Raw genomic sequence first — 27,566 nt, forward strand, 5'->3', positions numbered from 1 at the left:
AAGACTGTGTTTCAAACAAAGTGGCTTGTTGACTTAAGTTTTCTTCAAAAAGTGTGCAGTGAACTCCTTTTGTATCTCCTTGTATGCTAGTTTCTGTCCTGTGGGAGCTTTTATGTGTCAAAGATTAAATGAATGATCAATGCAGAGATAAGAAAGCTGAGAAAGTATCATACAGTTTTTGCCTCTGCTTTTAATTAGACACACAGAGCTAGTATGAGCCTCAAGTCTATTGTATAGCATCAAGGTAAACATATGTAGCTGATCTATATGAATGTTTGTTTAATTGTTCTCAAAATATGAAGGAGATTCTCCTTCCCTCTGTCTAGTGTCTCACAGCATGTAGTTAGCCTTCTGCTTCTATAGTCTGAGTAATAGTTAAGCTCATGTCTTCTTGCCTGCAACGAATACAAAGAAATGTTGTTTGATTTCTTTGCAAGAGTAATTATTTAACTGTCCATCTTGTTTCTAGACATTTCTTTTCTTGACTAAACTTAACTTCATCAATCTTATCTTGTACCTCATGTTTTAATACCTCTTGTTCTTCTTGCTTTCCAGTTAATTTCCCAGACTGTTTTTTGTCTCTAAGCAGGCTACCAAAAGTGAACTTGACAGTTGGAGTCTTCATTACTGTGGAGTAGAAAAAAGTACATTTTTGTTGCATCTAGCATTTGTTGTTCTCACTACTATATTCTAGAAAAATGTGTGTTCTCTTGCTCCCTCAGCTCCTCTGGCTGCCACAATGGAGTTACATGACTGACTAGTTTATACTCTTCTTATTCTCCATTATGATCAGAGATCTTCCCCACCTTCTCTGGTGATACTGCTGCCTAATACCAGTTACTGTTTGGTTAAATTTATTCCATAAATTTCTCTTTTATTAATGCTATTCCTGACTGGCTTTCATGTTAGAAGGTAGATATATGTATTTTTAAAAAAGAGCAAAAACAACAACAACAACAACAACAACAAAAAGGCAAAAAACCCCTTGAATTTTATTTGGAACATTAAGCAAAGTGATTTTTTAAACTTTTCATCTGCTACATTTAAGTGCCCCATTTTCTAATAGATCCTGACTACCAGATAGAACAGGATAACCATATCTGCACCAAGCCTGAAATGGAATTTGTTTATACTGAATATGAGTGTTTCAGATGGTGCAGTTCCTGGTGTAACAACTTAAGAATACTTAGTTTTATTTGTGAGTTTGTGAGTTTGCTAGTGAGAATGTTACAGGAGAAAATGCCAGGAACATTTTTAAAGTTGTGATTTATTATGTCTACTTTTCCACTGTTCCATACTAGACTAGTTACCTTGTTGAAAAAGGAAACGTGTATTGGTTTGTGAAGAAAATGGTGATATCAAATTAATGGTCGCTGTGTGACCATTAACTGCCAGGTGCTTATGTACTGGTGTTTTTTTCCAGCATTTTTCCAGACATAGAAATTAACTTTCATTGGTCTGCAGCTGCTGAGTTCACTCATGGGATTTTCCACATCTAGAAGTGAACCAATATGAACCTCAAGAGGTTCAGTGAGGCCAAATGCATGGTCGTGCATCTGTGTTGGGGTAATCCTTGGTATGAATACAGGCTGGGGACTGATGGGATTGAGAGTAGCCCTGCAGAAAAGGTCTTGGGGATATTGGTGGATGAAAAGCTGGATGTGAGCTAGTGACGTGCACTTGCGATCCAGAAGGCCAACTGTATCTTGGACTGCATCAAAGTAGTGTGTGACCAGTAGGTCAATGGAGGCGATTCTGTCCCTCTGCTCTGATGAGACCACACCTGGAGTACAGTATCCAGCTCTGGGGTCCTCAGCACAAGACGTGCATGGACCTGTTGGAGTGGGTCCAGAGGAGGGCCACAAAAATGATCAGAGGGCTGGAACACCCCTCCTGTGAGAACACACTGAGAGGGTTGGGGTTGTTCAGTCTAGAGAAGAGAAGGCTACAGGGAGGCAATATTGTGCATTTTAACACTCAAAGGCAACTTGATCTAGGTAAAGGTGCCCCTGCTTACTGCAGGGGGAGTTGGACTAGATGTCCTTTAAAGGTCCAGTCCAACCCAAACTGTTCTGATTCTGTGATTTCCTGGTCAATAATGTATTTCCACTTTTTGAGTTTTAGCCTTCTTGGGAGGGGAGATCAGTTCTCTCATACACAACTCCTGTGACAAAAAGCTGCTTTTTAGAAATATTATTTGGCAAAAGAGCTGTGAAACCTAGCAGCTGACCATAAGCTTCTTAAGAAGAGCATGAAGTCTGAAACAAGGTATCACTTGACATGTCTTAGTATTGCAGTGGCAGGATGTACACAAACAGGGGAGGTCAAAATGACCAGCTCATCAGAGGGAGCCTCTGAGTGCTGTCGTGTGGGTCAAATGTTTGGATTTACTTTTTTTTTAATTAGCCTTTTCATGCTGCTTGGAACATTGCTTTTTGAAATTATTTATGCAGTACTATCCCCTTGCACCTTTTCTGTAACTTCTGTTTCTCCCCCTCCCCCACCTTTGCTCAGTGCATATGCCAACTTTTTCCCCCCAGAGATGACCCTCTGAGATTGTGCCTATGGAGTGAAGATATGGACTGAATTGTCATAGGCTGTGGAATGAGTTATTTTTAGCTGTTGGCATTTCAGGCTAGAACACTTCATTCTGTCGTGCTTGTTAATGAGTCATCTGGAGAAAATGGGCTTGCTTTTTGAGAGGGTTTGTAGCAAATAATAATAGGCTGATCTCTGCAGGAGATAGTCTGTCAAGTAACTAACTAGAAAATATGTTGAAATGGAGACTTGTAATCTCTTTGGAAGAAAAAGACTGTGCTCAGTATTCTTATTACTGTATTATGATGTATATGAAGATATAAAAAAACTGGTGAAGAGCCTAGTAATGGTGTAATAGTGAAAGGTTTTCAAGAAAGAAGGCTAATTGAAGACACTCGCCTTTTACAGACAGAGAAGAATGCATAGTTGCTTCCTTATTCAGGACATAGCACACTGAATGAAATCTGGATATGTTGTCTAGTGCGGGGAATCTTCTGAAAAGATTCCTGACTGGATCAGCCATATATAAGGCTTGCATCCTTGAGAGAGCCCAAATGTCCTCAGCGTTCAGTGTAGTAGTGTTTTGGATTATCCAGCATCATTAGTTTGGTTCGAATTCTTGTTTTTCCTTTCTATGTGCTGTTCAAAGTTTCTAGAATCCAGTAAGGCAAATGATTAATTTCTTAGGGAGAACTGTGTGAAACGTAGGGAAAAGAACAACCCCAAACTGTATTCTATAAAGTAAATTATTTAAAGAAGAGTACCAATGTTTTGTTACCTTTGATATCTCCAATGCCACTTAGCACCTTCTGGTTGCACATCTTCTTGTAAAAGCATATTGGAAGTAGGAAAAGGTCTTTCTGTTTTGGTGGCAAGATGATGTTTCTTTTAGAGGTAATACATTTTTACTCTCCATTAATTGTTTAGGTCTTTGGGCTTGCTTTTTCCAATTAACAATACAATATTGAAGTAGAATAGAGTAATTTATTGAATCAATTTAACTGCAGTGTCATGGAAGCTTGCATGGGAAAACTTACCCTGTTTTTGCAGAAGAATTAACTTTCCCTAAACCTCAGGCTGCTGTGGCTAGACTGCTTCCAAATCTTGATCTCATTTCTTTATGCCTAATTTGAGTACACTACGCTGATTTCATAGATTGTCATTTAATTGTCTCCCTAGTAGGCAGTTTATGCATCTTCTTGGGTAACAGTCTATTCTATATATCCAGTCCTCAAATGTCATCCCACTAGTGTAAGCTTTCCTGCTTGTAAGGGAGCCGGGTGTTTGTCTCTTCCAAAAGTGAAAGCAATATATTTCCATGCTATCCCTGCTGAACAGTTCTGGTTCCCTCTTTGTCAGATCTTTTTTCTCCTGTGAGTATCCTAGGATGTTAACAGTAAGCAGTTGATTCCATCTGTAGTTTCTGGTGCCACTTAATGCAAATAAATATGTAGACATGTGATTACATACTTAGCAAAAACTTGCAAAAAGGAAATATATTTGGGAGTATGTGTGTGTGCTTGTGGTAATAAATATTGCCTGGGCTTTCGAGCTACAGAAATTAGTGTTATTATCCACTATCAGTAGATGACTATCTCAGGAGATAGTAAAGACAGAGCTGTATTGAGAAACAAGGAGCTTAAAGAGAACTGAAATAGAAATCTCACTTGCTGTTGGTTGTAGGTCGTGCTCAAAGCAGGGTTTTCTGCACTCATTTATTCATGAGGAAAATTATTATAGTTCACTGCACATTAATAGGAGTTGAGAGCGACATACACTGGTGTCTTGGTCTGCTTAAATATCTTGATGTATTTTTAATATTTTCTTTGTTTGAATTTACTGAATGGTTACTTACTTAAAATAATTTAAAATAGCAGAAGTGGTGAGGAGTAAAAGATACTCTGTCAGTGCAGTTGAACTTACAAGAACCATTTATATTATTGTAAAGAACACAAATTGATTCAGATTGTAGTTAATAGCTGTCACTATTGCTTTGAACTTCTTGTTCATAGAAAATCTACTCAGATAAAATGCTTCTTAATCTGAGTGATATATGGAAACAGTTGATAATTTGGATTTGGAACAGCTCTGCAAAACTTTACAATGTTATATTGACTCTGAACTGGAATCCAAACTTTGCAACTTGATTAACTTATTTTTGACTGTTTTACTGTTTTGATGCATTTATAGATAAAAGAAGAAATTGTAAAGTTACTATAGTAAAATATTTCTCTCTGCCAGGTGTGAGTGCGCACATATCTTTGTTAGCTCTTCACAGGCAGCTTAATGTAATTTTTGTACTACAGCTTTAGATAATCTAAACTCTAGCAAAGATAAGGTCTATGAACTCTTGGTGACTGAATACTTTTAATGTTAAAATATTCTTGGCAGATACCCTATTAAGTTAAACAACTGATGTGAGCTGGGGTAAGTTGATGCTTGTGAAACAGCAATTTCAATTAGCATTCACTAAAGGTTTATTGACAGTTAACACCTGGTCTCTGCTGTGCCAAGCAGGAAGCATCTATTCCAGTCTCATATGATTGTTGCATAATTAAGATTACGATCTCTAATTTGCTTTCAATTTTGTGAAGCTAGTCTTATGTTCAAAACCAGTCAGTGATACTTGCATTCCTGCATTTTCAAAGTAGCAGAAAGTTATTGATGCTAAAATGATTAATTATACTGCTTTCTAGTAAGATTAACAACTTGCCCTTTCATTAGTTAATTATCAAGGAGATTTGAACATTAAAAATTGACTAGTGTGTCTCAGAAAGCATGTATTCTTTCCATGTTACTTATGAGAGGCAGACAGAAAATGACACTTCTTTTTTGGAAGTAGTGTTCTTGTATGCAAGCTGCCAAATGTATACTGGGAACATCAGGAGCAAGTGTAAATGTTTTAGTAATACTACTGAGAAATAGCAAAGGAAATGACCTTGTTGCTGAGTGTTCCAGAACATACGTCATTGCATCCAAGGACAAGGAAGGTAAATGCTGCGTGCTTTCCCTGCCTGCAATATCTTTTGATCCTTATTGGCTATGTATAAGGGCAAGGAGCTATTTCTGGCTCCGCTGTTTTGCAACAAATACTGTGGTGCAAATCCCTAGATGTTTCTGCAAGATTTGTGAGTCTTGGCTGATCTTTTGGAAGAACTTTTTCCAAATAGACAGTGGGAGGAAAGCATAAACTTTTAGTGAATTACTGAACTGATGGAAAATCTCTAAGAGCATTTCTCATTATCTGTCCTCAGATGAAACATTTTAACACATTTCAATTAGAAGTTTAATAGATGGAGATAGGTTTTAGTCTCCTTGACCTATACTATAGTAACCATATATAATACACATATTATAAGGTTCCTGAAGGTATTCTGTGTATATATGCTCTGTATGTGTTTGTAGTGTCTAGTGACAGTTACAACCACAAATGTAATCTTTTAATAATCTAGTGGTATGATTTTTCTTTTAATTTTCCTACAACATTTCAGAATATCAACAGGAAAACTTTCCTTGTGGTGACCAATGCTTCCGACTAACCATGGGCAATTTTGAGATATTGTGGAGGAGAAAAATATCCAGATAATCTTGAATAAGGGGGAGCTTTTCAAGACACTTGCATAAACTTGTCTGACTCTTTGCTGAAACCAGGAAAAAAAATAGCTTTGAGAAATGTCTTTAAATCATGATCCTTAAGAGCTGATGTTTTAACCTTATGTTTGAATGACTGTTACTTTTCCCATCTTGTTTCAATATGCCTAAATGCAAACACATGTGGAAAATGTTCTTTTGGCTTTTATCAAACTGACATTTAAGTGCATTTTTTTCAAACTCGCTAACATTTGTGGTAAAATATTTCAAAGCTATGAATCTTGCAATTTGCCTATGCATTCCTTTTTTTCTTCTTTCTTATATTAACATTTGGTACTCATAATCCTAACCTGGTTGGAATTATTGGCTTTTTTTCATTTGCTGTTTGGATGAGGTGATTAGCGAAATTGCAGTTTGCGACAGTAAATACTTCCATGAAGATTCACTGCTTTCTGAAATTCAGTAAATAAAGACAAAAATATGATAATCTGTTGTATTCAATTGTAGCAATCATATCTGTAACACATTTAGCTTTCTGTTGTATGTCCATGGTGCTAACCTGTCTCTGATACTTCCTTTTCAGCATGTTTCATTCTTTCCCTCTACTCCCCTACCCATTCCCGAGCTCTTTAATTTTGTGCCAAGCCAATAAGGAAACCAGGTCTAGATAGTCATAGCCAAGCAGCTGTTACAAAGTTTTCTCGTGTACCTCTGTGATTGTACCTCATTTCTAAAACAAAGTACTTTTTCCTTTTCAGGGCCAGTTTTTAAGTAAGAATAACTAATTATATCTGCATCTCAACCTTAGTTAGTTTTGTGTCAAAAAGCAGTTTGTATATAAAACTATCAGTTCTAGGGTTTGAACTTTGAACAGACTTGTAAAGTTTAGACCGTGAAGTAAGGTACACTCTTTAGAGTTACAGGTGGTAGTTTAATGATGATGTTTATTTTGAGACTAAACTTGTGCCTTAAATCAGAATTACATTTTACTCAGGATCAGAAAGTGAAGGCTTTAGATTGACTGCAAACACTGACCTGGAAGGGTTGTCTTTCCTCAACACGTGTCCCATCTGCCTGGTGGTATTGCTGTCTGCATCATTCTGGCATTGGCCCAGACCGTGATGAAACTGAGAAAGTAACAGATGACAGGCTTGTCCAGATGAATGCATAACTGCTGTTGCCATGTCCTGAAAAATGATCAGGATGCAGGTTTGGCTTTATTTAGTTGTTTTTTTTTATTTATTACTTGAGGGTTTTCTTTTAAAATGGAAATAATATTTGGTCCTCTTTTGGGCGTAGTTTTACTGAGCTTGCAGTATTATTAGAACAGGTTATATAATATGATGCTTACTCTCTTGCATTTTTTGTTTTCTCTTTGTTTTCTGGAGCAATTTTGTGGACTTTTTGACACAAGTTGCTTAACTTGCGCGTTTTTAAAAATGCAATTAAAAGGATCTAACATCTGTCAGTGTATTAGTCTGGTTCTCCTCACATAAAAACGTGTAAACTATTGACATATCTTAATATGACTCATTGCAACTAAAAATAAATACCTAGGAAAGGTGTCAGAGTCACCATGAATTATTATTTTTAATTAAAATCTAATGAATATTAATCCAATACCTTCAAAACATACCAAATCCTAGTCTGCTTTCCTCTCTAGAGTGAAGTAAAGTAAAGGTAACCTCCCAAGCCCAAATTTAATGTCCAAAGAAAAAGAAGTTACAGGCTTAGGTGCAACTTACAACCTTTCGTTGATTATTTAAGAGGTTTCCGTCTTAGGCTTACTGAAGGGTTTTATAACACCGAACAAAAATGCACAAGCCACTGGAAATATTTTATTATTACTGTATAAACTAACTAGATTTTTGTCTTGCATCCAGGCTGTCATTATCTGGCACACAAAAGTAGTAAGGGCAAAAACTATTTTTCTGTCTGGTTTTGGCAGCTGACTTTTTAAAGTGTAGCCCCCTGCTGATGGTATGCTATTGAGATTGATTTAGTTTTTGATCAAATTGATAAGCTGGAAATATAATAAAATATTAATATGGTGTATTAAATATATTTTAAAAAATTCCAAGCCAATTTGATTCAGGTTTGTTTGCCTGGTCAATGATAGGTTAATTACACACAATAGGATACTAATAAACAGTGGAATGACAGTCTAGAAAAATCAGAACTTGGAATACAGAGGAACAAACTAAAACTTCTTATATGCGCAAAACAAACAGCAATGCTGCCCCGGGTGGCGAGGTGGACCACCTCAGGTTCACAACGGAGCTAACCAACAGGGAAACAAGCTATAAACCTTAGAAATAACCAGGTATATTAGCGTAAGTTACTCACGAACCGCCGAGCTGTTAACTACCACAACCTTTGCTGAACAAAGCGGTGTTCTGAGCTTGTATTTGTAATCCAAATGGCAGGAATAATCCAAAAGGTAGTATCCAAAATTAGAGGAGGTGAGAGAGAGGGAGACACGCTGCTGTGGTCGAGATATACGACTCAAACACTATGCTGGCAGGACACGAGAAGTTAATTGCCCTGAAGACAGGCACGAAGTAGGTGTTTGTCGCCACCTTGAATTCCATTAACAAATGTTGGGGAGAAGGCGAGAGAGAGAGAAAAAAAAAGATGTGGGCTCTTGAAATATACCCCTATAAATTCCCTTTTTGAAAACTGAATGGCCCAATGGCACATTAGCTATTCAAATCCAATCACTCAGTTCAAAATGTTGTCTGGAGGGCAAAACTGCACACGCCTTCGCTTACAGCCTCTGACACGTTCAGTTGCCACTGAAACATGAGGCTCAGGGTCCAGCTTCCACCCCCTCCAGGCAGCCTCAAAGGCACCTGCCTATTGGCTCCTCGACCTCAAACCTGGACCCTGCGAACGGAGAGGGAGGAGGAAGGGCAGTGGCTCAAACAGGTTTAGCTGGCTTGTTAATGCCTCTTCCAGGACAGAGATATCCAGGGCAATACATCCTGCTGAAAAATAAGAGATTACTTTTCTCTATTTACAGATAAGTAGACTGACATATGCATCAGAAATGTTTCTTCCTGATGCTCTCTCTATATATGAGACAGTTAAATGTTGATGTTTTATGGCCATTTTACACTTCAAAAAGAGTTTCTTTGTAGTCTGATATAAATCATGTCAAAAGACTTTACAGCATTATTTGAATTGCTTTAATTTTCCATATTATAGCTCTATTGCCTTATGTTGTCTGCCTTCAGTTGTAAGGGAATGTTTTATCTGCCTATTTTTGTTGTCAGTTTGGTTTTGAAACCATGGTGAACCAAACATGACTCTGTATGTTGCTGTGTAACATAGAGCAAGACAATAGTGTCAGGTCAAAAAGCCTCAGAGTTTGTGCATAAAGCTAGTTGTGAAAGATGAGTATTGATCCAGGAGAAGATTGCCAGTTGTTAAACTGGAGAATAGCCTTGGGAAATCACACAGCCTTACTGATGTCTTTTTTTGTTAGACATTATGGTGAAAGGTAGTAAGAAGGAAGATTTTAAGTAGATTTGCTAATATTCACAGAAAATTGTAGTAAGTTAGATGACATAGGTTAGTGAGAGAAGAGATATTTTTGTTGGCTGCTTTGTGCCTGGTGGTGGTTTTTAATCTGAATATACCAAATGAAGGGTAGTATGCTTGGTGCCATAACACTTTGCAGGACCTTGAAAATGTGGAGGAGTGGCTTCTGCTTGAAATGACTAAGAAGGATCTAGAGAAGGGGTGTGAAGAGAGGTGAGCTGGTCAGAGGGGACAGCTGATACATGATCTTTGCATCCATCTGTAGGGATGTGATATTAAGATGAATGTGTTTATCTGTATAGTGTAGGTGCTATGAGAAGGAAGAGTGTAAGGTGTAAACATAGTTTGGTAAGAAGATGTAGAACAGCTAGACAGTGATACTCAGGTTGTGAATGGTTTGAGTGACAGAAGGTGGTGAAATTGTTAGTGGTGATATTTGCTGTGGAGAAATTCTAACAGCTATTTCCAGTTTGAGGCAGTCATATGGCATATGTAAGAGAAGCCTCTGCCTTTCAAAAATAATCTTCCACCTTGTGTAATGTAAGGAGGTGTATTTTGATTTTTACCCAAAAAAACTTAGAAAAAAAATCATTCTTGTTTGTACTCTTTTAAAAAATTAGCTTCCATTACCACCTTATCCTCTTTTTTTTGTGTGTTTGTTTTTTAATAGTCATTAATTCTGTCTAAAGTGAATCTGCTAAAAAGGCTCTCCTTTCAGTATCAACTGGAATTGAAGTTAAAAAAGGGCAGGAGTGGGGCAACACCTGACAGAAGTTCTATTGCCTTTAATGTAACTGAGAAAACAATTGCATATCCTCTTCTGTCCATGCTAGAGTTGTTCAGTAGTATCACAGCTGAAACGATGCTGCTGCAAAGGCAAACTTCTTTTTGTCAAAGTATGTTGTAATCTGGTAAACAAATTCAAGGTATCAAAAATAGGGGCCCCTCTATATGGTGATGATTGTGGGATTTATTATTCTGTTACTGAAGTTAATAATGTGTTGTTAGGTTAGGAGAAGGGTCACAGTTCTCAGATACAGCACAACCTTAAGAAATACTCAGGCCAACAATTAGAGAATGTGAAACAAAAATATTTTTCAGCCTTGTTCATAATGTTCTGATTTTCATGAATTATCCTAAGTGTGATAACAGCCTAATCCTGAAGCACAACACAGCAGCTCTGTTTAGCATTCTCAGGCCTATGAGCAATTTCTACAGTTGAACCTCCTTCCTTAAAATGGAGCAAATACCATGTTTCTGAGGCATGCTGGAATGACAGTCTTCTCTTTGCAGGTCAAACGTACAGTAGACAGTGACAAAGTCAATGTTCCCATGCTGCCTGTGCCATCTGCTGACAGTTTGAAAAATGTCTATTGAATTGTTCATCTTACTAAGATAAAAAGCTATTGCCATTCCTAGTTTTGAGGTCATTCTTGATACAACTCAGTAATCAGGCTCTTGTGGATTAAAACAACACAATTTGCGTTGCTCTTTTCATGTGTCATGGACAGTCACTTTTCTTGCGTTTGTACAAACTCTTACTCTGTTTTATACAGCAGACCTTTAAATGTGTTCAGATCACTATCTTAAGTTGAAGACAATGTGTTAGGTCTGTTAATGTTCAGCCTGAAATAGTGAAAGGCAGTCACCATTCTTTGTGTTACTCTGTAAGTAATTACAAAATATGTCTTCAGATTATTCCTTAGGTTGCATAGTTGTCACATTGAAATCGTCACAATTCAGTATTGTAAGGCTATTTCAATTTTTTTTCCTGCCAATTCAGATACCACATATTTATTCATTCAAAATACATGGGAAATATTTAAATACACACTCATCTAGTTTTAGAACTGCTAATGTAGGTGATTCACTACAGTGTACTAACTTTATAAGGTTTAACATGCTATTAAATAATACAGACAGAAACACTAGATACCTCTAGGTAAAGGAATTAAAATATCAATTGGCATGCTGGTAAATACACAGTTATACAAAAATGACCGTGTGATTTGGGCAGTACACACTGAAATTAATGGAAAAGATAAAATGTCAAATGAAAGGAAAATTATTGTCAAAATACTAAACTAGTGTGTGTCTTTGCTTGAGAAGCAACTGTTAGGAGACCTGTGGGGTTTTGTTATTTTATTTTACTCTCCCCTCCTCTCCCCCCCAACTTGTTACAATTTGAGGTTTCAATGGCTTGACACAAAATTGGTGGATAATTAGTGGTGTGGATAACTGAAAAGCATATGTAGTGATTTAGTTCTTGGTTCTTTCTAATTGAGTGCCCATCAGTAGTTTGCTAGGTTAGGTAGCTCATTATTCAGGCATTTTAAAATGAAAGTGCTGTAGAAATGAAAATGATCTTATTAGTAATATGACACTGAAAATAAACCCCTTTCAAACTAACAAGTCATTATTTGACAAATCTATCCCCAAAGCCATTTGCTCACATGCTATAAAGAGATTGGGGTTGTGAGGGGGAGAGGAAAAGCAGGACTGACAGTGTTCACTTTTCATTGTGTCTGAAATAAGGATGTGTCACTGTTTGCAAATATTCTGAAGGTGAATACAATGAAAGATGCTGAAATACATCTAACTGGGCAAGGAAAACATACACAGTTAATAAAACTTAGGAGCTAGTTTATGCAATTAATTAGGGTTGACCTTGAGGTCATTTTGAACATCAAATGTGCAAACAAATTTTATGGTAAATACTATGAATTGCCTGTAGGAGTCTAAAGGCTTAGGAGGTTATAATCCTGGTATTTGATCCAACATGCTTGGAACTTAAAGACATGGTGCAGTATTTGTGCACAGTCACACTGCAGTCTCCACAACTCCCTTATCCTAGTTATGTTTTCTATGATGTTTTGCTTCTTTTCTATGTTGTCTGTGACCAGAGAGAATGTTGGTTCTTAAGCTGTGGTGTACTGCTATCAGAGATGAAAAATATATCCTACAAAAGGAAGAGTGTTTTATAGATATCATCTGAAGTATGAGGATAGATATTCATATGAGAAGTTTAAATATTTAATGTTCAAACCTAATGATGTACTACTGTTACCAAAAATCCTGTTTTCATAGTAGTGCAACTTGACAGATCTGAAAGCTTTATCTGGAGACACTTGGCTTTTCTGTTACATGATTATTTTTTTTCACATAGTAGTGGATTGTTCATAAAAGTTCTTCATCTGTCAAAATGTACTATATCATGTAAAAACTTAAAACATAGCACCACTGTTTGTGTCAAGTTAATTTTGAAATAGGCACCAGATTTCCTTCTCACTTAATTTTACTTCTTGTTTCTAGCTTTAATGAGGTGGAATAAGTATCTAAATGTCTACATTTATGTTCTTTTTTTTTTTTAAAAGCACATATTTTCTCAATCTGACAGTTCATTGCAATCAGGCTTATACTTCAGATGATTTTGTTGTTGATGTTGTTTTTAAGTCCACTTGCAACTTTGAGGTGAAGGATTCATGTTGATGTCACTTTGCTTTGTAATTTGGATACAATCTAAATAGATATGCTCAGCTTTTACCATGGTTAACAGCTAATGTATCTGAATTTCTTGCTGTCAAATAAAGTTATGACATCTACTTCTAATCTTTGTGTCATCTTCTGAGAAAAGAACAATTAGTTTAACCTTTTTCTTCTTCACTTTCTTTTTCGTTTTCTTAACAGATTTGAAGAACTTGTGAAAAAGTTCAAAGTAGAATATCATGCTGGCGGTTCTACTCAAAATTCCGTTAAAGTGGCCCAGGTTTGTTCTTCCTTAAAAAACAAAAGACTTCTTGATAATTGGAAGTGTTGAGTCTGAATGGACTTGATGCTCTGTGTGTTTGTCGTGAGCATCAGTGAGTGGGTGCTTGTGATTGTCTTGCTCAGAATATTCTTGTATTTTTTGACATAATTTATTTGAAGTTGTGCAATTTATTCTTTTCATACACTTCCTGTTAAGGGTATAGTTACACTGTAGTTGTATCTATGAGTAGAAGATAGGGTTTTAAGAAAGACTGAGTCAGGCTTTTGTCCAAGATGCATAGTGGAAGGATAAGAGGCAAGGATAAGGTCCCTAGCTGCAGTTAGGAGTCTTCCAAGGAGGAGAAAAAGCCACCACGGAAATGGTTAAACAAAGAAGTTGTTGAATCTCTATGCTTGGAGATTTTCATAAGTTACCAGGATAAGTCCTGAGGCAACCAGATCTGAATTTGAAGGTAGCCCTGCTTTGAGTAGTGGATTGGACTAGAGACCTGCAGAGGTCCCTGCTAGCCTGCATTGTTCTGTTATTTTAACAACATTATTCCTATAGGAACTTGATAGTTTGTCCATAAAAATGGAAAACTACTTTTTATATAAGGATTGTGTCTGGCTGTAAGTATGGTGAATAATAATAATGATGGATTTGTTTTCAGGTGTGTTAGCTTTTCTATAATTGCATTACTTCCTTTTTTCACAATTTTCTTAAGCATCTGTGTGTGCATTTTTTTTTTGCTTTGTGATAAATGTATGAATACTGTAAGTAAAAATATGGAAACTGTATTTAGAACCTTTTTTGTTAATGATCCTGGCTTATTAACTTCCAGACCTCCTGTTTAATTGAAACTTACTGCCAGATAGCATTAAATCCACATTTAGAATAAATTAAACTATAATTTAATAAAGGTTGCCCCATCAATAAAAAGAAAAAAAAATATAGTAATAATTGATTCTTCTTTGTAGAAAATAGTTGCTGCTTCTTTATTAGGGGTTCCATTTTTCTGAAACCCCAAATGTCTTGAAAATTTGTGATAAAAATATTTTACAACAGAAAGATCTATGTTGCATGTATCTTACTGTATACAGTGTTGTCATTCTGAAGTGGTTATGGTTTCTAAATACAGACGCTTTCAGAGCTCATTGGTTTGTTTTTTTTTACTGTGTCATTAAGCCAAGTTGTTAATTTTCATACTTAGAAAAAAACTTTTCATCAGGAAAGCTCAAGTTACTGGATTAATTCTGGTTAGTATGTCTGTTGCTTGACCTGTGAGGCTGGTGTGGAAGTGATGCCTCTTCTGTGATAGCTGGTCAGAGGTCAGCTTTTTGGAGGAAGTTCTGCAACTGTTTATTGGTTCACAGGCATGAAATTCATCTAGACTGAGAAGGTTTAGAAACAGATGCATGCAGTAGACTCAGAGTTTCTAAACTGTTAATTGTTCATAGAGCCAAAAATTTTATTTCCGTCTTTCCTTGAAGTGACCTATTTGGCAGTAGCTCCCTGTTGAGTCAACTATGTCTCTTCATCTCTTAGTCTATGTGTTGTTCTATAATTATACTATGAAATACACAGAACCTGTTGAATCAATAGATTAATAAAATCAACAAAATGTAGGGGTTTCTATGTCAGTCTTCCTTTCTTATGTAGGTCAGGTTTCATCAGTGAACTTTCCCTTTACCCTGGCTCTGAGTTGTTAGACTCATTCAGCTCCAGTTGCCATCTGGAACTATGTTTGTCTCCAGGAGGTTTGTCATCTAGGTGTTTTGGTTTTGGGTTTGTTTTGGGTTTTGTTTGTTGGGATTTTTTTCCAAATAAGATTGAAACTTCAAACAGTTGTGCATGAATAACATAGCATCACTGAGAGGCTTTAAAAAAAAACCCCAACAAATGAATGGGAGGGTGAGAGAGGGAGGAAAAAAGAATTCTGGAAATCTTGAAAGAAGCTGTCATTTTGTAAGCTTCAGCAGAAGAAAAAAAATATGAGGGTAGAATAAAATAGTTTAAACAAAAAATTAAACCAGAAATTCTGTAGGAGTGTTTGCAGCAATATTCATTGGCATATTGGAGAATGAAAGTGTAAGTAATCTGAGATTTGAGTAATTAAATAATAATATATATATTGAAAGTAACAGGAGAAGGCAAAGACTGATTCAGGAAACCTTCCTGGTGGATGACAAGTAAAGATCTGATATATAAATTCAGAAGTCTCCATACGCTTAAGTGAATGTGAATTCTTTGTGAGAAGTCATGTGGGGAAGAAATCGTAAGACTACAGCTCCTACTGATTTCTCATCTTGTGTTACCTTAGGGGGAAAGCTTGAAAAAGTATGCTGGAAGTTGAGAAATATAACCTTAAAAAGATTGTTTCAACGCTGAGAAATAATGGCATGTTAAAGAAAAGAATCTTTGGAAGCCTGACTACAGTGAAATACAACTGTCTGAGTAGAAAGGTTGGAACCTAAGAGGAGGTTGTAGTGAGGCTGGTGCTGATCTCTTCTCCCAAGTAACTAGTGATAGGATGAGAGGAAATAGGTTTAAGTTGTTCCAGGAGAGGTTTAGTTTGGAGAATAGGAAAAATTTCACTGAGAGGGTGTTGAGGCTTGGGAACAGGCTGCCCAGGGAGATGGTGGAGTCACCACCCCTGGAAGTGTTCAAGAAATGTGTAGATGTTGCACTTCGGGATATTGTTAAGAGGTCATGGTAGTTGGACTTGACAATCTTGAAGGTTATTTCCAGCCTTAGCGATTCTATGAAGTTAACAAATTAAAATCTGGCAATTTTATTTTAAAATTTCGGGTTTTAGTTCATTTCTGAGTAGGAAAATTGTATTCTTAAGAAGTATAGTAAGAAAATTGGAGAGCAGTTAATAAACTTACTGGAATGAACTGTGTCCAGTTCTGGGCCCCTCAGTTTAAGAAGGACATCGAGACATTTGAACGTGTCCAGAGAAAGGCAACAAGGCTGGTGAGAGGCCTTGAGCACAAGCCCTATGAGGAGAGGCTGAGGGAGCTGGGATTGTTTAGCCTGGAGAAGAGAAGGATCAGGGGTGACCTCATTGCCCTCTACAACTACCTGAAAGGTGGTTGTAGCCGGGAAGGGGTTGGTCACTTCTCCCAGGCAACCTGCACCAGAACAAGGGGACACAGTCTCAAGTTGCGCCAGGGGAGGTTTAGACTCGAAGTGAGGAGAAAGTTCTTCACTGAGCGAGTCATTCGTCATTGGAATGGGCTGCCCAGGGAGGTGGTGGAGTCACCGTTCCTGGAGGTGTTCAAGAGGAGATTGGACGTGGCATTTGGTGCCATGGTCTAGTTGTGAGGTCTGTGGAGACAGGTTGGACTTGATGATCCTTGGGGTCTCTTCCAGCCTTAGCTATACTGTGATACTGTGACTGCAACTCTGATTAGGGTCATTGAATTGTTTCAAATAGTCTGTTCTTTTAAGGGTCAGAAAAACAACACTGTTGAAACAACAATGCTTGAAGCCACAATGGTGAGGAGGCTTGTAGTATACAGTGAGTTTAAAAGGGAGAAATAAAACTGTCATATGGTTGCTCACATGGTGTATGGTGATTATCACTTATGTTATACTTGCTCATATATCTGTTTTTAAATAGCTCTTTCATATCTGTAGAGATAGTGAGATCTACTCAAGAAAGACTATCTCTCTGTTCCTAGAAAAAAACTGAATTCACGTTAACAACAAATTAGGTCTTGGAAATACTAATACATATTAGGAGAGAAATAGTGACACAAAGAAGTGAAGAAGGTGGAGGCAGAAAAATGCATGAAAGAAAAGACAAATCTCTTTGAGAGGACAGGAAATGAGTAATCTGGAAAGAGAAGTTACATAAGATCTCAATGTTGCTTTCATTCCGGGTCCCTCATTGTCTTATCCTTGTTTCTTCAATACCAATCCGATTTTTTGGCTAGCCACAACAGACTGTGTACTTCTAAGGACTTAAGGTAAAATCTTACTGAAATAAGTGCCTTTCTATTTAAGACATTAATATTGAGTTGAAGAACTGAGGCTGTAAACAATGGGGAGAGGGGAAGAGAAGTAATGATTAGGAGCTTTCCTGAGTGCAGAACAATACAGAAAATATTTGGAATCCAGGTTACCAGTAATAATGCAGATAATGCTCTTCTAGAGGGGGTATGCTGCTGCTAGACACAGTAGTTAGGATTATTTTTCTTTACCTTGACCCACCAGTGGGAAGTGTGAATAACTTTGCCGGATCAAGCTTTAATTAATCAGACTTCATTCACTATAAATTGCTTGACAGTGCTTTGGAAAGTGAGCACTAGAAATGATGTACTGGATTGCAATCATTTAGTTTCTGAAATACAAACTGAAGTTTAACTTTCTGGTTTGCTTTTGTGATGCTCGCATCAGAATTATCCTTTCATGCTAACCTTTAGTTTTGCTTTGTGTTTAAAGCTGAATTTACAGTGTATGCCTAAGAATAAGAAAGAGAGTGGGGGTATCAAATTGAAACTGCAGTGTGCTGCTCTGACCTTTACTTGTCTCATTAAATTTTGGCTTTATATCTAATACGATATGTGACATCTTGCTTTAATCTGAGCTCTTGCAATCCTTCCAAATGATTGGATCCATTATATGAAAATCTACAAAATATGCATACGTGTAACTGCATACAGTTCATAAATTATATATAGTTTTAGAGTTCTGCCAACAAGCCAAATTCAGATTTCTAAAGACAGTATTTTGCTGCTTTTCTACTTTCTTCTATAATTTTAATTAAGGCTCTGCTTGTCAGACAACAGACACTGTTCTGGAAGGAAAAAAAAATCCAGCTTTTAATAGGGCTTATGACTTTAAAGTATCTAAATCAGATAGCTTATGTGTGAAAACTGGGTAAGTATGGCTGATCAGGCCACATCTGCATGTTTTTTATCAGTGGCTATTTTGAGTTGAGTGCTGAGGTTAAAACTACAAGAAGTAGTCTTTGAAATTTGTGCTGGATTTGATAAAATTTTATGACTTGGATTTTAAACAAAGCCCTGGCAACACACTACACATTTTTTGTCTTGTTTTTCTGGAGGTGCATATAAGAATGCAGTGTATTTCACTGTCAGAATGGGTGCTCTTTGTTTATGCTCAATTTCTTGATATCTTATTTCTATTTTAACAATTCTGCTATTGCTGTGGATCTGTCTTAGCAGTTAGAGAATGCTGTATTCTATAGTTTACACATCCTCAGAAGAATTGTGAAATTCTCATTACAGCAGTTTCATTACTACTGATGTGGAAGAACGTAGCTTAGCACATTTCAAGTTGAATTTGTAGGACTGGCAAGTAAGGTGAAAATGTAAGCTACAGTTCTTAGGAAGCTTTTATTTAGGTACCCTTGGGACTTCACAGTCATGTTTTTGTAATACATACCTCAGAAAATTGTACCAAATCGCCATTATTTACCATACTGCCTCTTGCTATCTAATCATAAGCTTTTGAGGGTTTTTATGTGGTTGTGCAACATTTTTGCAAAAAGCCTGTTCGTAGGGAATTTAAAGAAGCTTGGTTTTAAACTAGAGAATATGTTGATTTAATATGTTAATTGGAAGTACTTTTAAATGAGGGATAACAGAGAGAATAATGTGATGCTAAGTTATGTTGAACATTTCAGTCCCACTATCTTGTGTATGTCAGGGATGTATGACAGTCTCCCAGTATTGGCCTATATTTCAAGGGCTTTTAACTTCATTGCAAGTTTTATTCTTCAGTGATTTTTAGATTAACTTCATCTGTTAATCTAGAGTGATTGTGGCTTTTTAGTGTTCTGATAAACTAACAAGTTTGAGAGTTTAAGTTTGCAATTAACAGATTTGTGATAGTGTATAAAAAAATTATATATGCTGAAGGCTTAGATGTGTTTTAAATTTTTACTATTTGTTATATGAATAATTAGCCAGATCTTGGATTTCTATTAAACATATGTGCCTAATAGGTCATGTCATACTTCATCAAAAAATAATCGGCAAAATTAAAGCTATGAAAGAACTTGCAACCAGAACTCAATTTTTAAAAGAGTATGAACTGTAGTATTAACTGTCTTCATTGCAGCTGGTTCAATGCTTTTAAAATTAAGATTACATGTATTTGCAACATAGTAAATACTTAGCTAAGTATTACATATTGCATGAAATCTACAAAGTCCGTCACACATTAGCTTTTCAGTCATTTAGTGATTTTTCTCTTCACTTTCCTATCATTCTCCATAAATGAAGATATGACTAATGAATTACTCCAAGTCATTTCTCAGTTGTAGAGATTTCTGCATTACTTCTATATAACTATAGCAGAAAGATTGATTTAGCTCACGAGCAAGCCTCAAAATGTATTGAATATGCGTAATGTATTAGGTAGGTCACCTCAGGCATACTCTCATTTTTTTGATGTTGATGCAGCATTTCAGGACCTATTATTTGTATTTACCAAGATGGTAAACCAGAGAAAGAGATAGAACTTGTAGCCAAGTTTTTCTTCTTTATGTCTTGCTAAAGTTTATATGCTACTGGCCAGTAAACTGGATCTCTTTAACACCCAGTGCTGTAGCCAGTCCTAATGAATGAGACTTGTGCTTCACAAAGGGGTAACAAAACGTGCCTCAGTGTGGACACAAGTAGTAATTTGAGTTTGTCTCTTTGGAAGTACAACGATGATTCTTCCCACTATTGCAACGATGATATCCCATCCATACCATCATTGTGGAGAGTGCCACATGACACTGACATCAATTTCTAAGTTATTTTTTCTCTCAAACGTTTTCATTCATGTGCATTTCCAAATTATCCCATGTCAAACATCACACTGATACATCCATGCTTCTGACAGAGCAGGCATCATTTTCTCTTCAGAATTGTAACATGCAGCTTGGGAAACTAGTGTAATGCCTAAGCTGATTGGTGCAGATATCGGAGAAATTCTATAATATTGGAGCTCGGTCTAGATTTTGGTTTTGTGGGTTTTTTGTTAAGAAGCCTCAGGGAAGATTGCTAGAGCTTTTAACTCACTGGTCTTAAGATCAGTTTCAAAACTTTACACAGAGTTACCTGGAACAGTTCAAAAAACCAACAAAACCACTTTATTATGGCAAACTAATATCTAAGCAATTCCTCCCCCCACCCCCCGCCCCCAGTTTCAAATTTGGGTACTTACCAAGTTTTATTGTGATTTTGAAAAAAACAAATACATTGTTCCTCTAGTTATGGGTCAGATGTTGAAATTACATGATCCACTAGTGTGGTGGAGAGCCTAAATTTTAAAGGTTACGCATAGCAAGGCTTTTTTTTTCTGAAAATTAGTGCTGATTGCATACTGGAAATAATTGTTTTCAACTCTCCTGATATTCGTCGGCCTGGGAATATGGTTTCAGCACATACCAGGGTGGTCAGAAGATGAAGCTCCAAAGAGCCTATGGCATTTTTTTTCAGATTATATGATGCCAGGTTCCTAAATTTATCCTGTTGAAAATCAGGCAGTTTCAGTTACACCATCAACTGTCTACAACAGACTTTGTTAGGAGGCAGATGGTAACTATTAAGCATTGCAAGACAAATGTCCTTATGTGCATCACTTCAGCATGGAAGTGATTGGCTGTCTGCTGGTCACATGGACTAGCCTGTTTGATGCACCAGAACCGTATCCACTTATTTCTTCAGGTCTGGTCCCTTGCCAGCAACATCAATAGGATTGTGAGAAGAATCTCTTTAAAATACATCATATCTGAAATCACTTCCAAAAAACAGTAAAGAGTTGCGCAATCACATTCCTCCTAAATCCATTCAGCTAAAACTTTGCAAGCCTCTCCTCAGTGTGTTTGAGTGAGCTTCAGTGTGCATATACAGTCTGTTTATCCATTCAAAAGTGTGACTTACTTAAATGATTAAAAATTGTTCTCATATTCCATAGTAATCAAACATCAGTCAGCCACATGGGATGAGAAGACACTATATAAATGGTAGCAGTTGGCTCTTCTTGTAAGTGCAATTCAGATGCTTGCTGCTTGACTCAGCTTCTATGCCTGCTAGCACCATGTTTTGGAGCTGCAAAAAATTTCTAAGTTTTCCTAAAAACAGCAGAGCAGTCTGGGCTCTGTCCCTAAGTTCACGTTGAGCTGAGTGAGTAGACTCAAACTTCATTGTATTTTTCATTGTTTTCCCCTGGTCAGTGCCTCCTCTAACTTTATAAGGCATGCTAGATAGGAGAGAATAATTAGTGCCTTCCGTAATTTATGCTGATCTTGAAAACAAAGATGTTTCTGGGTAGCACAATACTCAGTGTGGGCTGGGATTTATCATGAAGAAATAAACATCTGGAAGTAGCAGCAAGGCGCATTTAGGGGACCTGAAGGGTACCATACTGTGAACTCTCCAATCTTTTCATACGGAGAGTGACAATGAGGCTTTCTCAGAATCTTAAATGCTGTGAGGCTGTCCTTGCAGCAGTGGACTGGTGGCACTCTAATAGTTGACTGATATTTAGTTGATTTGTTCCCATTAGTTGGCACTGGAAGGAGAATGAGTGCTTGATTTGATGATCTCAAAAGAGAGGGCAAATCCCTGTGCTTCAGTGATATTAATTTGGCATGCCACTCAAGTCTTGGGAGCTTGGGAGCTGTTTTATCTGTAGCAGCTCAGTAAGTTACATAACTACATCTTTAGCAATTAATTAATGTTAAGTGATGTGATACAGTGGGGAGTTAATTGCCCTGGAAATCTGAAATGCCAAATTACAGAGGTTACTTGTACATCACTAGAATACTTCTGTTGAAAGTGTGCTTTTTCTTTTTGGTCCTGAGCAAGGACACTGAAAATGTTGGTGTCAGCTAAGAGCTGTGTTCAGGTTTTATAATGTACTGTTCCTGGAGACCTAATACTTTCCTCAGGAAGTTTAACTATATTAGGACGTTGTGCATTTATTAGATATAGTCACAAGGTTGTTGCCTAAGCCCGTTTTTTCTCTTTTGCTTACTTGTGATCAATCAAATGCATGTGTGTTGGATTTTGTGCTTTGGAATAATTTGTCTTTACTAATGTGTGTTGTAGCCATATAGTAAATTAGTACACCTTTCATATATACATATGATGAAGATAATAGTGTTTTATGAGAAGAGAAATCTATTATAGCAAGGTACCTAGTCTTTCTATAAAGGCATAGGTATAGGGACTTTATATTGAATATTAGTCTGTGTAAGAGGAGTTAAGCTAAGGTATCATAATAAAGTGAAATGACTACTCCCAGTTACGCTGTTTCTTCATGACTTTACACTCTGAAAAATAATTCAAGAAAATTATTTAATTTTGTTCTGTCGATGGTAACATTAATGCATTCAGATGTATATTGTAACACCCAAGAACACAAGTCTGTTATAGTGCTACAAGTGTGGTATAGGGTAAAGTAAGCTGCTTTGTCTGTCTTTTAAAAGTACAACCTGAAGTCACAGTGAACTCCTACTCTTAGTTCATAAATAAAATAAATGAAAAGATTTTTTGTTTTTTAGATAACTTTGCAAAGCTCACTTGGATTTTGAAACTAATTAGGATATTTTGCCATTTTCATACGTCACCTACAATAGATGTGTTGTATGACTGTAGTTTAATTCCATAGTCAATAGAAGATAATTATTTAACAAAGAACACTTGATTACAAAAATGTTGAGGCTGCAGTGGATGTGAATGATCAAAAAAGTGAATTTTTGTACAGCAATGGCAGTTCCCACCTATGATCTCAAGATGAGTCAGCTTGTTCTGTAACAGCTGCTGAACTGTTGCAACCTGCAGGCCTATTGGTGCTGGTGTGTTTTAATTTACCAGGCTGTCAGCTGTGGTAGGTCAGTATAGATAATGTCATGAGCAACTGAACTGTTCCTGCAGTAAGGGTAAAAGGGTTCCTGGGAAAAGTACTGATACTCTGCTGGTTAAATACTAATAAGATCTCCTATGGAACTCTTTCCTAGTCACAAATTGAGAGCTCTGTGTCAATATGAGACCCTAGACAAGAACTCTTTCTCTCTAGAGGATACGTATTACCGAAATCTCCCTAGGTCAGTATCAGTGGTGTTCAGCTATGTCCGTAAGGGCTCCTGCTCTATTGTGAGAGGGAATTTGATCTTAAATTATTGTATCTTCAGTTTAGGAATATAGCTAATGATAACTAACCTATGAATTTGGATATACGAAGTAATTTTACTAACGGTTGTTGTTTGTGAAATGCAGGTATTTTGATAATGTGGCAATATGCATTGCCTTTTAAAATTGCTGCGAAAAGTGCTAAATACTGCTATTTATAACAATCCCCCACTCCCCTCCCCCTCCTTTAATAAGTGAGATAAAATGGTAACCAAATCTAAAAGTTTAGAGGTTGCCTGTTTAAGTCACTGTGAACTTATTTCCAGATCTTGATGAACCGAAAGACTAAAAATGCAAACAAGTTAGCACTGCAGGAATACACTTAAGTTACAATTGTACCTCAACAATAAATGCAGGTATTACTATATTATTAATTCCAGGTTTTAAACAGTTGTATGCTATGTAATATATTAAAAATCTGGTTTTCAAAAATTTGTTTTGAAATGTCGTTGCTTTTACTCTTGTCCAGTGTTAGCTGCCCACAGGAGAGAGGTGTTTGTGATGTTTCAAAGTCATGGAACTGAAAGCTGACATCTCAGAAACGACAGCTTTACATTCCGTTCCCTTTTCAGAAAGAACAAGGTGTGGAGAGTATTCTTTTGAAGGAGTCAGTATGCAAAATGAGAAAAAGCACATCTACCAAAGGCAAAGGAATTATTCTCAAATAAGCATGTGTCTGAGTATTTGCGTATTATGTTTCTCCAGAACCATCTTTAAGACATTTAAAAATTTGTTTAATTACAAGCTAGTGCATGACCCACTGAACTGGGTAATTTGTCAAGTTTCTGCATCTCTATTGATGAAGATATATCTACTTTTCAAATATTTTGCAGTAGCCTGTAGGAACTGCATGCCTTGTTTTTGCACTAAGCATGCTCTAGGACCAAGAGCATGAAGTAGCATGAGCCAGGAGTGTCGAGTCACAAAATAAGGGCAAGTTGGCAGGAATGAAGAGAAAATTTTCCTTTCTGCTAACTTGTTTCTGGTATGGATGGATAATTTAAATTTTCTTTTTTTTTTTTTTCCCCCAGAAGAACTAACATTTTAAAAAACTGTTGCAATGACAGTTTTTAAATTTACATACATAATGTAAATTTGAGCTTTATGCTGGGAATGCTGCTGTGAAGTAGACCAAGTGAGATTTTCTTTGACAATCTAACTGTGCTAGAATTTTAGACTAGATGACTCAAAGCTTCCCTGCTAAAAATAAAGTAGTTATCTGTTTTAAAATCTGAGCTGTACACATACAGAATATATATGCAAATTAAAGAAGTGAGCTTCTGTGTATTGACAGATTTTTTTTTTTATGGTGTTTTATTTAACTCTAACTTACACTTCCAAGGTTTAAAGATCCAAAGAACTGAGGTATGTAAAAGCCAACTGTGACCTGGTCATGGGAAGCTATCTGTCCAAGGGACTCCTGTGTCAATAGCTCTAATATTTTTCACAAGTAAAAGCAGCCGTACAGCAATTGGTGAGGCAGCACAGGCCTGACATCCAGGTTGCCTTTGTTAAATATTGTGAACAAGTTAAATTTTAGAATCACTTTTATTTGACCATCTCATTTGTTATTCTCATATTTTCATCATTTAACAAGCATGGTGAGAAGTGTCTAGTCTTTAGGATGCACAAGAACTTTGTTTCTAACTCATGCTCTGAACTGCTCTCTGACCACTGAAACTTCTCTTTTATCATGTGTCTGGCTTAATAAGAAATGACCTCTTCCACTTTCCACAGTCCCCTTCCTTACATTTTGTTTTTGTTGTTTTAGGGTGGGTTTTTTTGTGTGAGCATACAAAAGACACCAAGTGTTCCCAGTTCTAAAGCTATGATTTAAAATTATGTGGGTGAAGCAGATGAAAGAAAAACAATGAAAAACAAATCCCACCATTTCCCATTCTTTACAGGGCTTTTTTAGTGCTTTTACTTAGTAGTTAGGGAACTTCAAATGCTCCTGACACTAGACAAACTGCAATTTCCTCCTCACTACCAGATCTCTGCCAAGTGTTTGCTTTGGATTTGTCCTTTAATACCAACTCATTATACTTTTGAGGAGTCTCTAGCCTTCCCTTGTTTTCTAGCTTTCTTGTTGCTTTTCTGTTTTCCCCATTCTGAGCTTAAGAAGGGAATATCCTTTTTTTTTCCAAGAGAGCCACAATGTCAGGAAAGTAGAACTACTCATCTTTCACTAACAGAGGGATGGGACCCAGAGTTCAGTGGCATGTTTTTATTTTGACAGTCTGCCTAGGGAAGAGCTGATGGCCTTTTGAAAATTGGTATTTTTATTTCATTAATGTGGAATTTGTCAGATGCTGTTTGTTATGCCAAGTATCATAACCCACTGTCTTTATGGAAAGAATACCTTATAATTCCTTCCAAAATTGTTTTTATTGCTTTGTTTTGGGAGTATGTTTTAGAGTGTTGAGGTGGGACTTAGGGTTCAGCCTGCCCTAGAGGATCTTGCTTGAACTGTGGACATCTGTTTCTTCTTAAAGGAGCCCAGCAGTTACAGTGACTCTTTTTTTTGGTAACATACAATTACAAAATATAATTTGAATATAAGAGAAAAGCACTTGATGCTTCTCTATCTTGCTGTTTGTATAACAGCTCTTCACTTTTTGAGGAATCCACTTTAGAAACAGTTCAAAGCACATTCCAAAAAACTGCCCATCTTCTGCTATTGCTGTGTATCTATTTCACTTGACCCTTCCATTAGGCTGACTTTGGATGGGTGTAATTAGAAATAAAATCAGTAATTAAAGAAGAGATGAAAACAGCATTTCCACAATCATGCTCACAACTCAGTGATCCAAATGTTGTTGCTATTGTCCGTAGCAGTGACACCAAGCTAAATTTGATAACTATTTATTATGAGAATTGATGTCTTTGTCACATGAGCTGTCTTGTACAAACTCTTTCAGATCTCTGTTTTCTTCTCCACAATATTTAGAATTCATATGAAACCCCAGGGGGTTATCAAGTATTGCCATTATGCAGACATGAAGTAATTGTTTCCTTTAAGTCAGTGTAGGGAGCGTAATCTGAACATAAATGAAAAGAAATGTATTGGGACTAAACTTAGTGTAGAAGTGATATCACTGCAAAGATGAAACCATTGCTAGAAGTGCTTAAAATATTGCACTTCAAAAAAAGTTATGTGAAACATATGATTCATAGTCTAGAACAAAGCTTTTTAAAGTTGCTTTTTATTGACTGCAAGACTCTTACTTTTGAGACTTATACAGCAACAAAACGCTAACCCAAAAGCATCAGTTCTGAACTGAAGTTGCTTACCATTGCATACTGGAACTGCCTCCAGAGCCACATACTAAATATCAAAGCTGACTGGACTACGTGGGGACTGTGCCTCCATTAGCAGCAAAGATCTCTCTCACAATGGCTGTCCCCTTCAGAAACACAGGAGCTACTAAACATAATGGCTGTAAAGTCTGGAAAGAAATAGTCAAATCTGGAGATCTTCTTCTAGCTTAGATATCAGTCGCACTCTATTAGGATGTCTGAGTTAGAAGAAGATCATGAACTCTTCACCGATGAAGTCACATTCTAGAATCTTTCTTTTCTAAATTGGTCAGTGGCATCTTTCAATCTGAACTTGTAGATTAAGGTATAATATATGAAGCAGTTAGTGACTGCCTTAATTGTTGAGTCAAATATCTTGTTTCAATGAAGTAGATTTCTCTGAAGTTCTAGTTGTATCTAAAAGGAGAACATAATCAGATGCTATTCATTAAAAACTTTCAGTGCTCAACCTTCAGCGACATGTATGTATGTAACTGCTAGCATAATTACTGCTACTAGTTAAGCTCAGGAAATGTATAAGAATTGGAATGAAAAAAGCAGCAGTGTGTTCTTTTGCTTTCACAAATAATGTCAAATAAGAGGAAGCAGTATGCAAAGTGATAATCTGAAAATAATACCCTTGTGCTTATTTGCTTCAACACTTTTTATCTGGCTGATTTGAATTC

The 27,566-nt window shown here is 36.7% G+C and overlaps 1 protein-coding gene across 2 annotated transcripts in view; it reads left to right on the forward strand.

Annotated features, from left to right (window-relative positions):
* ADK (adenosine kinase) overlaps window positions 1-27,566 on the forward strand; it is a 287,668-nt gene that overhangs the window by 68,087 nt on the left and 192,015 nt on the right. For both annotated transcript variants that reach the window (XM_054163190.1, XM_054163192.1), the window contains exon 4: window positions 13,360-13,438. In XM_054163190.1, coding sequence (XP_054019165.1) covers window positions 13,360-13,438 — 79 coding nt within the window. The remainder of the gene's footprint in view (window positions 1-13,359; window positions 13,439-27,566) is intronic.

Source organism: Dryobates pubescens, chromosome 8 (genome assembly GCF_014839835.1).
Source record: "Dryobates pubescens isolate bDryPub1 chromosome 8, bDryPub1.pri, whole genome shotgun sequence".
Lineage (NCBI taxonomy): Eukaryota > Metazoa > Chordata > Aves > Piciformes > Picidae > Dryobates > Dryobates pubescens.